The sequence below is a fragment of the Balaenoptera musculus genome, chromosome 1, assembly GCF_009873245.2.
Source record: "Balaenoptera musculus isolate JJ_BM4_2016_0621 chromosome 1, mBalMus1.pri.v3, whole genome shotgun sequence".
Classification (NCBI taxonomy): domain Eukaryota; kingdom Metazoa; phylum Chordata; class Mammalia; order Artiodactyla; family Balaenopteridae; genus Balaenoptera; species Balaenoptera musculus.
In genome coordinates, this window is record NC_045785.1 from 126034255 (window position 1) to 126052020 (window position 17766).

Genomic DNA, 17766 nt, shown 5'->3' on the forward strand with positions numbered 1-17766 from the left:
TATACAACGCCCTTAAATAAAATGAATTCTTCTCCACAATAAAAGACGAAATTCATAACATCTACGCTAAAACTCCTGCCAATCAAATTATTCTTATGACCTTGGATGAATTACCTTTCCTGAACCTGTTTTTCCTCCCCAATAAAAAATGAGGTTTGATGAGATAATTTATATTGTATCTTCTGAATCTATGATTCTACCAGAAAATAATTTTTAATTATGTACCTGAGATCAGTTTTGACAGAATAAACACATAAGAAGAGTATTATCTAAATACAAATCTAAGCAATGCACAGTAGACACATGCTTATGGCAAATCAATTTGAATTTTGCAAACCTAATAAAGGTGAACTTATTCTAAACACATAAATGGAAGAATATATTTCAACTTACAGCAAGGGGAAGCAACTACTTAGCCACACTCTAACTATACTCAGGAGTATATCTATCACCAGGTCATATTATTCTTGAATATAAGATTGATAAAAACAAAAAACATGTTTTTGATTAAGTAAATTCAATCTTAAAACAGTATCAGACACACAGTGATCATCAATAATCATCAAAACTAATGATGAAAATGACACATACTAAATATCCGTGGGTAAAATAAAATTTCATGTATTCCAAGTATCAGAATTCAAGGCACTTATTAAATCTAATTAATCAGTCTCAGGTTTTCAAAGAGCATGCCATGTTGTTCAATAAGCATAAGCTACTTCCTAGCTCATTAGATTTTAAAAGAAGGAAAAAGAACAGGTAGAACTACTATATATTTAGACTATCTGAAGGAGGATCCACTTATACCAATAATACACAGTCACATAATGACTTGTATTAGCATGCAGTTCTAAAATAGTTTCCAATGGAGTTAAAGCCAATGATCCAATAATTCCATTTCGAGAAATGTATTCTAAGAAAATAAACAGAAATATAGACAAAGATGCATGTACAAACGTGTCCACTGAAGTCTTATTTATAATAGCTAAAATTATGAACAACTTAAGTATCTGAAGGCAAGGTATGGTTAATGTATGATCTATTTAATATAACACTGTGCTTACAAAGACTTTTTAATGACATGGAAAAAAGTAGATATTTTTTATTCCATCTCTCTATATTTCTATATTATACATATTTTTCAGCTGGAGAAATAATATATGATCAATTTGTACTATTTCTCAAAGACAACTGCATCAACACAATATAAGATGGCAAATAGGAACCTACTGTAATGATTCAAACAAGAAATGAAGAGTGTATAAATAAAGAGGGCATGAACTAACACAACGGCGCTGGGAATAGAAAGAACAGATAGCTTCAAGAGATACTTAAGCAGAATCAACAGGTTGCAGCTACCAATTGGAATAATAAATGAGAAACAGATTGGGCTAAACTGTAATTCCACACACTAATGCCAGAAATGCAGGAAAAAAAAAAATACCTTAGGGGAAAATAATAAGGCCAGATGACTCTGAAACACGATCTAAAGTTAAAATTACTTTCTATATATTATGTTTAATATGGAAAGATTCATTCTGTACAATATATTAGGAAAATATTTTTATCCAGAAAACTTTAATTATCTGCATTATTAACTAATATGAAATATATTTCTTAATGAAGCCACTTAAGTGAGTTACTGCCATTGTAAAATTTTCATTCTGAATTATGTCAGTAGGGGGATAATGTGTTTACTTTTTATCAAAATATTCTAACTCAAAAATGGTGAACATGGGCTGTTTCAATGTAAGTTACCATATCATTTTTATTCTCCATAAAAATGCTGAGTTTCTTCAAAAATGACACAACTAGAATAAGCAGCTCAAAATTGTCCCGATCAAGAGCCTTCACCAGCATGTGAACTATGTTCTTGTTCCTCATCTTCAGCTCTGTACGTGTATCCTCAGCAAGATTCAGAAGCAAATAAAGAGCAACTAGAAAAGTAAAATAAATGAGAGTTAAATAACTGGCACATTGAATCAACAATTTAATAAATCATTTCTACCCATTAAAGTAACAGATGTAGAAGATAGTATATCATCTTGAAAATTTTAACTAGTTAATTTATTCATTAGAAAACTATTATTATTGATATATATGCCATATGAAACAAAACATATATATAAAATAATATTCTTATGATTCTGAGAAAGACGCAATAACCAAAATAAGACAATGATTCCTACCCTCTTGGAGCTAAGAGCTTAATTGTAATCAAATGTCAATTAAAGGTATATGTTAGCAAATAATAAAACAGGCAAACATGTAGAAAACAAGGTAAAATTTCAACAATTAGGGGCTGCTGTGTTAAAAAATGTAGAGTATAGCTAGAGCTGAATTTAAGGATACTAAAACCTATTTTTCATATTCAAAATGAGTTTTTGGTAGTCACTACAGAAAATGGCCATATGAAATTCAGTAAAATAATTGTTACACTAACTAAAGTTGAGGCCACTGTATACTAGTTCTAAGTAAAATTTCTTTTAGATAATGGTAATAAAAATGCTTACATTCTCATAAGAAACTCATTTAATTGTTCCCTTTTGACAGTGAGAATTATGTAACAGATAATGTTTTCCATTTGGCCTTGACTGACAGGAAGCTTCAGAGTTAAACCTGAAAGTTTTCTGTCAGAATTACATAGAATATTATGGCCAACATAGTCTTTTTGCTCTCCTATTGTCTTGATTTTGCTCATTTTTTTAGTATTTCATTTTATGTACTCTTATAAACCATCTCTAAACCTTTATGAAAAAAATATATGCATACATATAAACTTTTATTTAACAAATATTTGAAATGGAAAAGCAATTCTCACTAATTAAGTACCTACTATATGCCAGGCACTGTACTAGTTGATATATAAACAGTAACCCATTTTAATTTTAAGACAATTTTACAGGGCAAGAAATACTATAAAAATTTTTACATATGGGAACCCCAGATTCAGAGAAGTTAAATACCTTGCCCTAGCCACACAGCAAGAAAACCCACCAGAAACCAAAGCTCACACATTTACACTATTGCACCATGCTGACTTTCCATGCAAGGCACTAATAAAAGGTTTTAAAGTTGTGTTGAAAAAGCATATAGTAGACTTCTTCTTGCAACCAAGAAAGATGTAGTGGGTTGAACAGTGTTCTCCTCAAATTTCCATCCACCCAGAACCTGGGAATTTGAACTAATTTGGAAACAGGGTCTTTGCAGATGTAACTAGTTAGGATGAGGTCATAACAGATTAAGGTAGACCTTGAAACCAATGACTGGGGTCCTCATAAGAAGAGAGGACATAACAGATGCAGTGGGAAGAAGGCCATGTGAAGGTGTGGGCAGAGAATGAATAGATGCAGCCACAAGCCAAGAAACACCAAGGACTGCCAGAAGCCACCAAATGCTAGGAAGAGCCAAGGAAAGATTCTTCTCTAGAGTCTTCAGGGGCAGCATGGCCCTGCTGACATCTTGACTTTGGCTTTCTAGCCTCCAGAACTGTGAAATTTCTATTGTTTTAAATCACCCAGTTTGCAGTACTTTGTTTTGGCAACTCTGGGAAATTAATACATTAGAGGAACAGGGACCAGATTGGAAACCCTCACCAGAAAAAATAACAATAACAACAACAACAAAAAGACTAAAATAAGGGTTTTCAGGACACTGAACACCAGATAATGAAGGATAGTTATCCCTGAGAGATAAGAAACAAATGACCTGGCCCATGATTGCCCCAGAATACTGTCTTGAGAGATTCTAGGTCATGAAACAGATAAGGAAAAATCCCAGCAGAACCCCAAAGAATTCTTGAATGAAGAGATGGAACCAAGGGACCAGGAAAGCCAAGGTGGCTAGAGTTCACAGAAAAAAATACCAGAGAGGACAGAGCTGCAAAAAGAGAAGAGTTCCAGAGTTCTGCAGAGGTCTACTTTACATATTGAGCAGAGTACTGACTAGTCACATGTGTTACAAATCTGAGGCTGGGGGCAGAACAAAATGAAAGAATTAGAAGAAAAAATACATGACATGCACACAGAGCTGGAAATAATGCCTGTTTCTACCAGCTATACTGGAAACTTCATAATTAATGGGCCACTGGGTAGAGTTCTCACATGGGCCTTGCCTCAGTAGTATGGAATAATTAGTTTTAGACTAAATGCTGCTCATGTCCAAACTCACAAATCTTAAGAGCATGATCCAAAAGGATCAAACTGTTTCCAAGTAATTTAATTATGTCTCACAATAAAGCTCAGGAATAGAATATTTATAGGAATAAAATAATATCCATCACATAACAATGAAAATTTCACATTGTCCTGCCTCCAATCAAAGATTATTAGCCATTCAAAAAAAGCAGGAAAACACAACCTGTAAGGAAAAGAAAAATCAGCTAACTGAAACTGTTCTAGAACTGACGCCACAGTTAGAATGATCGAACATGAACATCAAAATAGTTATATAACTGTATTCCAAATTTTCTAAAAGTTAAGTAGAGACATGGAGGATATACAAAAGATTAAATCAAACATCTAGCAATGAAAACTACAATGCCTGAGATTGTATACTAAATGGAATTAACTGCAGTTTAGAGACTGGAGAAGAAAAGATTAGTGAAATTGAAGACATAACTAGAAACTATCCACAATTAAACACACAAAGAAAAAAACAACAACAGCAAAAATGTAAAGAGTATCAGTAAACTATGGAAAAAACGTCAAGTGACCTAATATACCTGTAATTGGAGTCCCTGAAGAAATAATAATTGATAATTTTCCAAATTTGATAAAAAATATAAATCCACAATCCCAATAAGGTCAGTGAAATCCAAGAACAAGAAACATGAAGAAAGCTACACCAAAGCACAATATAATCAAACTGGTCAAAACAAATGATGAAGAGACCATTTTAAAGCAGCCAGAGGGAAAAAACCTCATATACAGATGAAGAAAAGATAAGGATGACAGCAGACTTCTCATCAGAAACAATGCAAGCATGTCAACAGTGTAACAGTATGTTTAGCAAATGGAAATAAGTTGTCAACCTAGAATTATAAACCAGTAAAAATATTTCAAAAAAGAAAAAAAAAAACAAAGAATTTCTCAGATGTAAAAAGATAAAATAATTCATCATTAGTAAATCTATCCTGTGAGAAATATACAAGGAAATCTTTCAGACAGAAAGAAAATGACGACAGAAACATGATCTACACAAAAAATAGTAGAATCGGTGGAAACAGTAACTATATAAGTAAATATATAAGGTTATTTTCTTAATATTTAAACATCTTTAAAGTAAAATTGACTGTTGATACAAAAATAATAATGTATCATAGGGTTTATAACAGATATATATATATATATATAAACCTCATGGTAACCACAAACCAAAAATCTATAATAGATACCCACACAAAAATGACAAAGGAATCCAAACATAACACAAAAGGTAGACATCAAATCACAAGGGAAGAGAGCAAAAGAAAGGACCATAAAAGGACTATTAAAAAAAAAAACCCAAAACAATGAACAAAATGGCAAAAAGTACATACCTATCAATAATTACTTTAAGTGTAAATGGACTAAAAGCTCCAATCAAGACATAGAGTGGCTGACTGGATACAAAAATAAGACCCATGCGTATGGTGCCTGTAAGAGAATCACTTCAGATCTAAAGCCACAAACTGACTGAAAATGAGAGGATGTTAAAAGGTATTCCATGCAAATGGAAACAAAAAGAAAAATGGGGTAGCAATACTTATATCAGACAAATAGACTTTAAACCAAAGACTGTAACTAGAGACAAAGAAGGACATTACATAATGATAAAGGGATCACTCCAACAAGAAAATACAACAATTTTAAATATATATGCACGTGGAAACACAAAGACCCCGAACAGCCAAAACAATATCTCCAGCTTTGTTCTTTACAAAGAACAAAGCTGGAGATATCATGCGCTCTGATATCAAACTATACTACAAAGCCACAGTAATCAAAACAGTATGGTATGGCACAAAAGCAGACATATAGCAATGGAACAGAATAGAAAGTGCAGGAATAAACTCACACTTACATGGTCAATCTACAACAATGGAGGAAAGAATATACAATGGCTAAAAGACAGCTTCTTCAATAAACAGTGTTGGGAAAATTAAACAGCTACATGCAAAAGAATGAAGCTGGAATACTTTTTCACATCATATACAAAAATAAACTCAGAGAGAGGAGAAGATGGCGGAAGAGTAAGACGCGGAGATCACCTTCCTCCCCACAGATACATCAGAAATACATCTACACGTGGAACTGCTCCTATACAACACCCACTGAATGCTGGCAGAAGACGTCAGACCTCCCAAAAGGCAAGAAACTTCCCATGTACCTGGGTAGGGCAAAAGAAAAAAGAAACAACAGACACAAAAGAATAGGGGCGGGGTGACGGAGGCGACCCCAGCTGGACCAGATTGATATATACTTGTTGGTGGTTCTCAAAGATGAGGCCTGGCTTCTGGGAGGAGGAGGCAAGATGGCGGAAGAGTAAGATGCGGAGATCACCTTCCTTCTCACAGATACAGTAGAAATACATCTACACGTGGAACTGCTCCTACAGAACACCCACTGAACGCTGGCAGAAGACGACAGACCTCCCAAAAGGCAAGAAAATCCCCACGTACTTGGGTAGGGCAAAAGAAAAAAGAAATAACAGAGACAAAAGAATAGGGACGGGACCTGCACCAGTGGGAGGGAGCTGTGAAGGAGGAAAGGTTTCCACGCACTAGGAAGCCCCTTCGCGGGCAGAGACTGCGGGTGGCAGAGGGGGGAAGCTTCAGAGCCACGGAGGAGAGCGCAGCCACAGGGGTGCGGAGGGCAAAGCGGAGAGATTCCCGCACGGAGGATCGGTGCCGACCAGCACTCACCAGCCCAACAGGTTTGTCTGCTCACCCGCCGGGGCGGGCGGGGCTGGGAGCTGAGGCTCGGGCTTCTGTGCTAGCCGGGAGGGAGTCCGGGAAAAAGTCTGCAGCTGCCGAAGAGGCAAGAGACTTTTTCTTGCCTCTTTGTTTCACGGCGTGCAAGGAGAGGGGATTCAGAGCGCCGCCTAAACGAGCTCCAGAGACGGGCGCGAGCCGCGGCTATCAGCGTGGATCCCGCAGCAACAGGGGCGCAGAAGGAAAAACGGAGAGATTCCCGCATGGAGGCTCGGCGCCGAGCAGCACTCACCAGCCCAAGAGGCTTGTCGGCTCAGCCGCAGGGGCGGGCGGGGACTGGGAGCTGAGGCTCAGGCTTCGGTGCTAAATGGGAGGGAGTCCGGGAAAAAGTCTGCTGCTGCCGAAGAGGCAAGAGACTTTTTCTTGCCTCTTTGTTTCGCAGCACGCAAGGAGAGGGGATTCAGAGCCCGCCTAAACGAACTCCAGAGACGGGCACAAGCCGTGGCTATCAGCGCGGACCCCAGAGACGGGCAGGAGATGCTAGGGCTGCTGCTGCCGCCACCAAGAAGCCTGTGTGCGAGCACAGGTCACTCTCCACACCGCCCCTCCCAGGAGCCGGTGCAGCCCGCCACTGCCAGGCTCCCGTGATCCGGGGACAACTTTCCTGGGAGAACGCACGGCGCGCCTCAGGCTGCTGCAACGTCGCGCCGGCCTCTGCCGCCGCAGGCTCACCCCGCATCTGTACCCCTTCCTCCCACCGTCCTGAGTGAGCCAGAGCACCCGAAGCAGCTGCTCCTTTAACCCCGTTCTGTCTGGGCAGGGAACAGACGCACTCAGGAGACCTACATGCAGAGGCGGGTCCAAATCCAAAGCTGAACCCCGGGAGCTGTATGAACAAAGAAGAGAAAGGGAAATCTCTCCCAGCAGCCTCAGAAGCAGCGGAGTAAAGCTCCACAAACAACTTGATGTGCCTGCATCTGTTGAATACCTAAATAGACAACGAATCATCCCAAATTCAGGAGGTGGACTTTGGGAGCAGGATATATTAATTTTTCCCCTTTTCCTTTTTTTGTGAGTGTATATGTATATGCTTCTGGGTGAGATTTTGTCTGTACAGCTTTGCTTTCACCATTAGTCCTAGGGTTAGGTCCGTCCGTTTTTGTTTTTTTTTTCTCTTTTTTTTACTTAAAAAAAATTTTTTTTCCTAATAAATGTTTTCTTAATAATTTTTTCCTTATTTCCTATTTTTAGAAATTAAAAAAAATTTTTTAATAAGGTTTTTCATATTTTGTATTTTTAAAAATTAAAATTTTTTCTTAATAAATTTTTTCTTACTTTTTATTATAAAAAATTAATAAATTTATTTTTAAAAATTAAAAAAAAATTTTTCTTAATATATTCTTAATTTTTTTTCTTATTTTTTATTATAATAGTTTTATTTTATTTTATTTTATCCTCTTTCTTTCTTTCTATTTTTTTCTCCCTTTCATTCTGAGCCGTGTGGATGAAAGGCTCTTGGTGCTCCAGCCAGGCATCAGGACTGTGCCTCTGAGGTGGGAGAGCCAACTTCAGAACACTGGTCCACAGGAGACCTTCCAGTTCCACATAATACCAAACGGCAAAAATCTCTCAGAGATCTCCATCTCAACATCAAGACCCAGCTTCATTCAACGACCAGCAAGCTACAGTGCTGGACACCCTATGCCAAACAACTAGCAAGACAGGAACACAGCCCCATCCATTAGCAGAGACGCTGCCTAAAATCATAATAAGGCCACAGACACCCCAAAACACACCACCAGACGTGGACGTGCCCACCAGAAAGACAAGATCCAGCCTCATCCACCAGAACACAGGCACTAGTCCCCTCCACCAGGAAGCCTACACAACCCACTGAACCAACCTTAGCCACTGGGGACAGATACCAAAAACAACGGGAACTACGAACCTGCAGCCTGTGAAAAGGAGACCCCAAACACAGTAAGATAAGAAAAATGAGACGAAAGAAAAACACACAGCAGATGAAGGAGCAGGGTCAAAACACACCAGACTTAACAAATGAAGAGGAAATAGGTAGTCTACCTGAAAAAGAATTCAGAATAATGACAGTAAGGATGATCCAAAATCTGGGAAATAGAATAGACAAAAAGCAAGAAACATATAACAAGGACGTAGAAGAACTAAAGAGGAACCAAGCAACAATGAAAAACACAATAAATGAAATTAAAAATACTCTAGACGGGATCAATAGCAGATTAACTGAGGCAGAAGAACGGATAAGTGACCTGGAAGATAAAATAGTGGAAATAACTACTGCAGAGCAGAATAAAGAAAAAAGAATGAAAAGAACTGAGGACAGTCTCAGAGACCTCTGGGACAACATTAAACGCACCAACATTCGAATTATAGGGGTCCCAGAAGAAGAAGAGAAAAAGAAAGGGACTGAGAAAATATTTGAAGAGATTATAGTTGAAAACTTCCCTAATATGGGAAAGGAAATAGTTAATCAAGTCCTGGAAGCACAGAGAGTCCCATACAGGATAAACCCAAGGAGAAACACGCCAAGACACATATTAATCAAACTATCCAAAATTAAATATAAAGAAAACATATTAAAAGCAGCAAGGGAAAAACAACAAATAACACACAAGGGAATCCCCATAAGGTTAACAGCTGATCTTTCAGCAGAAACTCTGCAAGCCAGAAGGGAGTGGCAGGATATACTTAAAGTGATGAAGGAGAAAAACCTACAAACAAGATTACTCTACCCAGCAAGGATCTCATTCAGATTTGATGGAGAAATTAAAACCTTTACAGACAAGCAAAAGCTGAGAGAGTTCAGCACCACCAAACCAGCTTTACAACAAATGCTAAAGGAACTTCTCTAGGCAAGAAACACAAGAGAAGGAAAACACCTACAGTAACAAACCCAAAACATTTAAGAAAATGGGAATAGGAACATACATATCGATAATTACCTTAAATGTAAATGGATTAAAATGCTGCCATCAAAAGACACAGACTGGTTGAATGGATACAAAAACAAGACCCATATATATGCTGTCTACAAGAGACCCACTTCAGACCTAGAGACACATACAGACTGAAAGTGAGGGGATGGAAAAAGATATTCCATGCAAATGGAAATCAAAAGAAAGCTGGAGTAGCAATTCTCATATCAGACAAAATAGACTTTAAAATAAAGACTATTACAAGAGACAAAGAAGGACACTATATAATGATCAAGGGATCGATCCAAGAGGAAGGTATAACAATTGTAAATATTTATGCACCCAACATAGGAGCACCTCAATCCATAAGGCAAATACTAACAGCCATAAAAGGGGAAATCGACAGCAACACAATCATAGTAGGGGACTTTAACACCCCACTTTCACCAATGGACAGATCATCCAAAATGAAAATAAATAAGGAAACACAAGCGTTAAATGATACATTAAACAAGATGGACTTAATTGATATTTATAGGACATTCCACCCAAAAACAACAGAATACACATTTTTCTCAAGTGCTCATGGAACATTCTCCAGGATAGATCATATCTTGGGTCACAAATCAAACCTTGGTAAATTTAAGAAAACTGAAATCGTATCAAGTAACTTTTCCGACCACAACACTATGAGACTAGATATCAATTACAGGAAAAGATCTGTAAAAAGTACAAACACATGGAGGCTACACAATACACTACTTAATAACGAAGTGATCACTGAAGAAATCAAAGGGGAAATCAAAAAATACCTAGAAACAAATGACAATGGAGACACGACGACCCAAAACCTATGGGATGCAGCAAAAGCAGTTCTAAGAGGGAAGTTTATAGCAATACAAGCGTACATCAAGAAACAGGAAACATCTGGAATAAACAACCTAACCTTGCACCTAAAGCAATTAGAGAAAGAAGAGCAAAAAAACCCCAAAGCTAGCAGAAGGAAAGAAATCATAAAGATCAGATCAAAAATAAATGAAAAAGAAATGAAGGAAACAATAGCAAAAATCAATGAAACTAAAAGTTGGTTCTTCGAGAAGATAAACAAAATTGATAAACCATTAGCCAGACTCATCCAGAGAAAAAGGGAGAAGACTCAAATCAATAGAATTAGAAATGAAAAAGGAGAAGTAACCACTGACACTGCAGAAACACAAACGATCATGAGAGATTACTACAAGCAACTCTATGCCAATAAAATGGACAACCTGGAAGAAATGGACAGATTCTTAGAAATGCACAACCTACCGAGACTGAACCAGGAAGAAATAGAAAATATGAACAGACCAATCACAAGCACTGAAATTGAAACTGTGATTAAAAATCTTCCAAAAGGGGAGGAGAGAAGATGGCGGAAGAGTAAGACGCGGACATCACCTTCCTTCCCACAGATACAGTAGAAATACATCTACACGTGGAACTGCTCCTACAGAACACCCACTGAACGCTGGCAGAAAACGTCAGACCTCCCAAAAGGCAAGAAACTCCCCCCGTACTTGGGTAGGGCAAAAGAAAAAAGAAATAACAGAGACAAAAGAATAGGGACGGCACCTGCACCAGTGGGAGGGAGCTGTGAAGGAGGAAAGATTTGCACGCACTAGGAAGCCCCTTCGTGGGCAGAGACTGCGGGTGGCAGAAGGGGGAAGCTTCGGAGCCACGGAGGAGAGCGCAGCCACAGGGGTGTGGAGGGCAAAGCGGAGAGATTCCCGCACTTCCCGCACGGAGGCTCGGCGCTGACCAGCACTCACCAGCCCGAGAGGCTTGTCTGCTCAGCCACCGGGGCGGGCGGGGGCTGGGAGCCGAGGCTCGGGCTTCGGTCGGATCGCAGGGAGAGGACTGGGGTTGGCGGCGTGAACACAGCCTGAAGGGGTTAGCGCACCACAGCTGGCTGGGAGGGAGACCGGGAAAAAGTCTGCAGCTGCCGAAGAGGCAAGAGACTTTTTCTTGCCTCTTTGTTTCGCGGCGTGCAAGGAGAGGGGACTCAGAGCGCCGCCTAAATGAACTCCAGAGACTGGCGCGAGCCGCGGCTATCAGCGCGGACCCCAGAGACGGGCATGAGACGCTGGGGCTGCTGCTGCCACCTCCAAAAATCCTGTGTGCGAGCACAGGTCACTCTCCACACCGCCCCTCCCGGGAGCCTGTGCCGCCCGCCACTGCCAGGGTCCCGTGATCCAAGGACAACTTCCCCGGGAGAATGCACTGCGCGCCTCAGGCTGGTGCAACGTCACGCCAGCCTCTGACGCTGCAGGCTCGCCCCGCCTCCTCTGTACCCCTCCCTCCCTGCGGCCTGGGTGAGCCAGATCCCCCGAAGCAGCTGCTCCTTTAACCCCGTCCTGTCTGGGCGGGGAACAGACACCCTCAGGCGACCTACATGCAGAGGCGGATCCAAATCCAAAGCTGAACCCCGGGAGCTGTATGAACAAAGAAGAGAAAGGGAAATCTCTCCCAGCAGCCTCAGAAGCAGCGGACTAAAAGTCCACAAACAACTTGATGTGATGCATCTGTTGAATACCTGAATAGACAACGAATCATCCCAAATTCAGGAGGTGGACTTTGGGAGCAGGATATATTAATTTTTCCCCTTTTCCTTTTTTTGTGAGTGTATATGTATATGCTTCTGGGTGAGATTTTGTCTGTATAGCTTTGCTTTAAAATAGCTTTATTTTACTTCACTATATAATAGCCTCTTTCTTTCTTTCTTTCTATTTTTTCTCCCTTTTACTCTGAGCCGTGTGGACGAAAGGCTCTTGGTGCTCCAGCCAGGCATCAGGGCCGTACCTCTGAGGTGGGAGAGCCAACTTCAGGACACTGGTCCACAAGAGACCTCCCAGCTCCACGTAATACCAAACGGCAAAAATCTCTCAGAGATCTCCATCTCAACATCAAGACCCAGCATCACTCAATGACCAGCAAGCTACAGTGCTGAACACCCTATGCCAAACAACTAGCAAGACAGGAACACAGCCCCATCCATTAGCAGAGAGGCTGCCTAAAATCATAATAAGGCCACAGACACCCCAAAATACACTACCAGACGTGGACGTGCCCACCAGAAAGACAAGATCCAGCCTCATCCACCAGAACTCAGTCACTAATTCCCTCCACCAGGAAGCCTACACAACCCACTGAACAAACCTTAGCCACTGGGGACAGATACCAAAAACAACGGGAACTACGAACCTGCAGCCTGTGAAAAGGAGACCCCAAACACAGTAAGATAAGCAAAATGAGACGACAGAAAAACACACAGCAGATGAAGGAGCAGGGTCAAAACACACCAGACTTAACAAATGAAGAGGAAATAGGTAGTCTACCTGAAAAAGAATTCAGAATGATGATAGTAAGGATGATCCAAAAACTGGGAAATAGAATAGACAAAATGCAAGAAACATATAACAAGGATGTAGAAGAACTAAAGAGGAACCAAGCAACGATGAAAAACACAATAAATGAAATTAAAAATACTCTAGATGGGATCAATAGCAGAATAACTGAGGCAGAAGAACGGATAAGTGACCTGGAAGATAAAATGGTGGAAATAACTACTGCAGAGCAGAATAAAGAAAAAAGAATGAAAAGAACTGAGGACAGTCTCAGAGACCTCTGGGACAACATTAAACGCACCAACATTTGAATTATAGGGGTCCCAGAAGAAGAAGAGAAAAAGAAAGGGACTGAGAAAATATTTGAAGAGATTATAGTTGAAAACTTCCCTAATATGGGAAAGGAAATAGTTAATCAAGTCCTGGAAGCACAGAGAGTCCCATACAGGATAAACCCAAGGAGAAACATGCCAAGACACATATTAATCAAACTGTCAAAAATTAAATATAAGGACAATATATTAAAGGCAGCAAGGGAAAAACAACAAATAACACACAAGGGAATCCCCATAAGGTTAACACCTGATCTTTCAGCAGAAACTCTGCAAGCCAGAAGGGAGTGGCAGGATATACTTAAAGTGATGAAGGAGAAAAACCTACAAACAAGATTACTCTACCCAGCAAGGATCTCATTCAGATTTGATGGAGAAATTAAAACCTTTACAGACAAGCAAAAGCTGAGAGAGTTCAGCACCACCAAACCAGCTTTACAACAAATGCTAAAGGAACTTCTCTAGGCAAGAAACACAAGAGAAGGAAAACACCTACAATAACAAACCCAAAACATTTAAGAAAATGGGAATAGGAACATACATATCGATAATTACCTTGAATGTAAATGGATTAAATGCTCCCACCAAAAGATACAGGCTGGCTGAATGGATACAAAAACAAGACCCATATATATGCTGTCTACAAGAGACCCACTTCAGACCTAGAGACACATACAGACTGAAAGTGAGGGGATGGAAAAAGATATTCCATGCAAATGGAAATCAAAAGAAAGCTGGAGTAGCAATTCTCATATCAGACAAAATAGACTTTAAAATAAAGACTATTACAAGAGACAAAGAAGGACACTATATAATGATCAAGGGATCGATCCAAGAGGAAGGTATAACAATTGTAAATATTTATGCACCCAACATAGGAGCACCTCAATACATAAGGCAAATACTAACAGCCATAAAAGGGGAAATCGACAGCAACACAATCATAGTAGGGGACTTTAACACCCCACTTTCACCAATGGACAGATCATCCAAAATGAAAATAAATAAGGAAACACAAGCGTTAAATAATACATTAAACAAGATGGGCTTAATTGATATTTATAGGACATTCCACCCATAAACAACAGAATACACATTTTTCTCAAGTGCTCATGGAACATTCTCCAGGATAGATCATATCTTGGGTCACAAATCAAGCCTTGGTAAATTTAAGAAAATTGAAATAGTATCAAGTATCTTTTCTGACCACAACGCTATGAGACTAGATATCAATTACAGGAAAAGATCTGTAAAAAATACAAACACATGGAGGCTACACAATACACTACTTAATAACGAAGTGATCACTGAAGAAATCAAAGGGGAAATCAAAAAAACCTAGAAACAAATGACAATGAAAACACGATGACCCAAAACCTATGGGATGCAGCAAAAGCAGTTCTAAGAGGGAAATTTATAGCAATACAAGCCCATCTCAAGAAACAGGAAAGATCTCGAATACACAACCTAACCTTGCACCTAAAGCAATTAGAGAAAGAAGAACAAAAAACCCCAAAGTTAGCAGAAGGAAAGAAATCATAAAGATCAGATCAAAAATAAATGAAAAAGAAATGAAGGAAACAATAGCAAAGATCAATAAAACTAAAAGCTGGTTCTTTGAGAAGATAAACAAAATTGATAAACCATTAGCCAGACTCATCAAGAAAAAAAGGGAGAAGACTCAAATCAATAGAATTAGAAATGAAAAAGGAGAAGTAACCACTGACACTGCAGAAATACAAACGATCATGAGAGATTACTACAAGCAACCCTATGCCAATAAAATGAACAACCTGGAAGAAATGGACAGATTCTTAGAAATGCACAACCTGCTGAGACTGAACCAGGAAGAAATAGAAAATATGAACAGACCAATCACAAGCACTGAAATTGAAACTGTGATTAAAAATCTTCCAACAACCAAAAGCCCAGGACCAGATGGCTTCACAGGCGAATTCTATCAAACATTTAGAGAAGAGCTAACACCTATCCTTCTCAAACTCTTCCAAAATATTGCAGAGGGAGGAACACTCCCCAACTCATTCTACGAGGCCACCATCACCCTGATACCAAAACCAGACAAAGATGTCACAAAGAAAGAAAACTACAGGTCAATATCACTGATGAACATAGATGCAAAAATCCTCAACAAAATACTAGCAAGCAGAATCCAACAGCACATAATCCTTTTAAAGGATTATACACCATGATCAACTGGGGTTTATCCCAGGAATGCAAGGATTCTTCAATATACGCAAATCAATCAACGTGATACACCATATTAACAAATTGAAGGAGAAAAACCACATGATCATCTCAATAGATGCAGAGAAAGCTTTTGACAAAATTCAACACCCCCTTATGATAAAAACCCTAGAGAAAGTAGGCATAGAGGGAACTTTCCTCAACATAATAAAGGCCATATATGACAAACCCACAGCCAACATCATCCTCAATGATGAAAAACTGAAATCATTTCCACTAAGATCAGGAACAAGACAAGGTTGCCCACTCTCACCACTATTATTCAACATCGTTTTGGAAGTTTTAGCCACAGCAATCAGAGAAGAAAAAGAAATAAAAGGAATCCAAATCGGAAAAGAAGAAGTAAAGCTGTCACTGTTTGCAGATGACGTGATACTATACATAGAGAATCCTAAAGATGCTACCAGAAAACTACTAGAGCTAATCAATGAATTTGGTAAAGTAGCAGGATACAAAATTAATGCACAGAAATCTCTTGCATTTCTATACACTAATGACGAAAAATCTGAAAGTGAAATTAAGAAAACACTGCCATTTACCATTGCAACAAAAAGAATAAAATATCTAGGAATAAACCTACCTAAGGAGACAAAAGACTTGTATGCAGAAAATTATAGGACACTGATGAAAGAAATTAAAGATGATACAAATAGATGGAGAGATATACCATGCTCTTGGATTGGAAGAATCAACATTGTGAAAATTACTCTACTACCCAAAGCAATCTACAGATTCAATGCAATCCCTATGAAACTACCACTGGCATTTTTCACAGAACTAGAACAAAAAATTTCACAATTTGTATGGAAACACAAAAGACCCTGAATAGCCAAAGCAATCTTGAGAACGAAAAATGGAGCTGGAGGAATCAGGCTCCCTGACTTCAGACTATATCACAAAGCTACAGTAATCAAGATAGTTTGGTACTGGCACAAAAACAGAAATACAGATCAATGGAACAAGATAGAAAGCCCAGAGATAAACCCACGCACATATGGTCACCTTATCTTTGATAAAGGAGGCAAGCATATACAGTGGAGAAAAGACTGCCTCCTCAATAAGTGGTGCTGGGAAAATTGGACAGATGCATGTAAAAGTATGAAATTAGAACACTCCCTGACACCATGCACAAAAATAAACTCAAAATGGATTAAAGACCTAAGTGTAAGGCCAGACACTATCAAACTCTTAGAGGAAAACATAGGCAGAACACTCTATGACATACATCACAGCAAGATTCTTTTTGACCCAGCTCCCAGAGAAATGGAAATAAGAACACAAATAAACAAATGGGACCTAATGAAACTTAAAAGCTTTTGAACAGCAAAGGAAACCATAAACAAGACCAAAAGACAACCATCAGAATGGGAGAAAATATTTGCAAATGAAGCATCTGACAAAGGAGTAATCTCCAAGATTCACAAGCAGCTCATGCAGCTCAATAACAAAAAACAAACAACCCAATCCAAAAATGGGCAGAAGACCTAAATAGACATTTCTCCAAAGAAGATATACAGATTGCCAACAGACACATGAAAGAATGCTCAACATCACTAATCATTAGAGAAATGCAAATCAAAACTACAATGAAATATCATCTCACACCGGTCAGAATGGCCATCATCAAAAAATCTAGAAACAATAAATGCTGGAGAGGGTGTGGAGGAAAGGGAACCCTCTTGCACTGTTGGTGGGAATGTAAATTGATACAGCCACTATGGAGAACAGTATGGAGGTTCCTTAGAAAACTACAAATAGAACTACCATATGACCCAGCAATCCCACTACTGGGCATATACCCTAAGAAAACCATAATTCAAAAAGAGTCATGTACCAAAATGCTCATTGCAGCTCTATTTACAATAGCTAGGACATGGAAGCAACCTAAATGTCCATCATCGGATGAATGGATAAAGAAGATG

At 39.1% G+C, this 17766-nt stretch overlaps 1 protein-coding gene across 2 annotated transcripts in view; it reads right to left on the bottom strand.

Moving 5' to 3' along the window:
* Positions 1-17766, bottom strand: part of KIFAP3 (kinesin associated protein 3) — a 164415-nt gene that overhangs the window by 104273 nt on the left and 42376 nt on the right. For both annotated transcript variants that reach the window (XM_036868012.1, XM_036868022.1), the window contains exon 9: positions 1759-1937. In XM_036868012.1, the coding sequence (XP_036723907.1) occupies positions 1759-1937 (179 nt within the window). The remainder of the gene's footprint in view (positions 1-1758; positions 1938-17766) is intronic.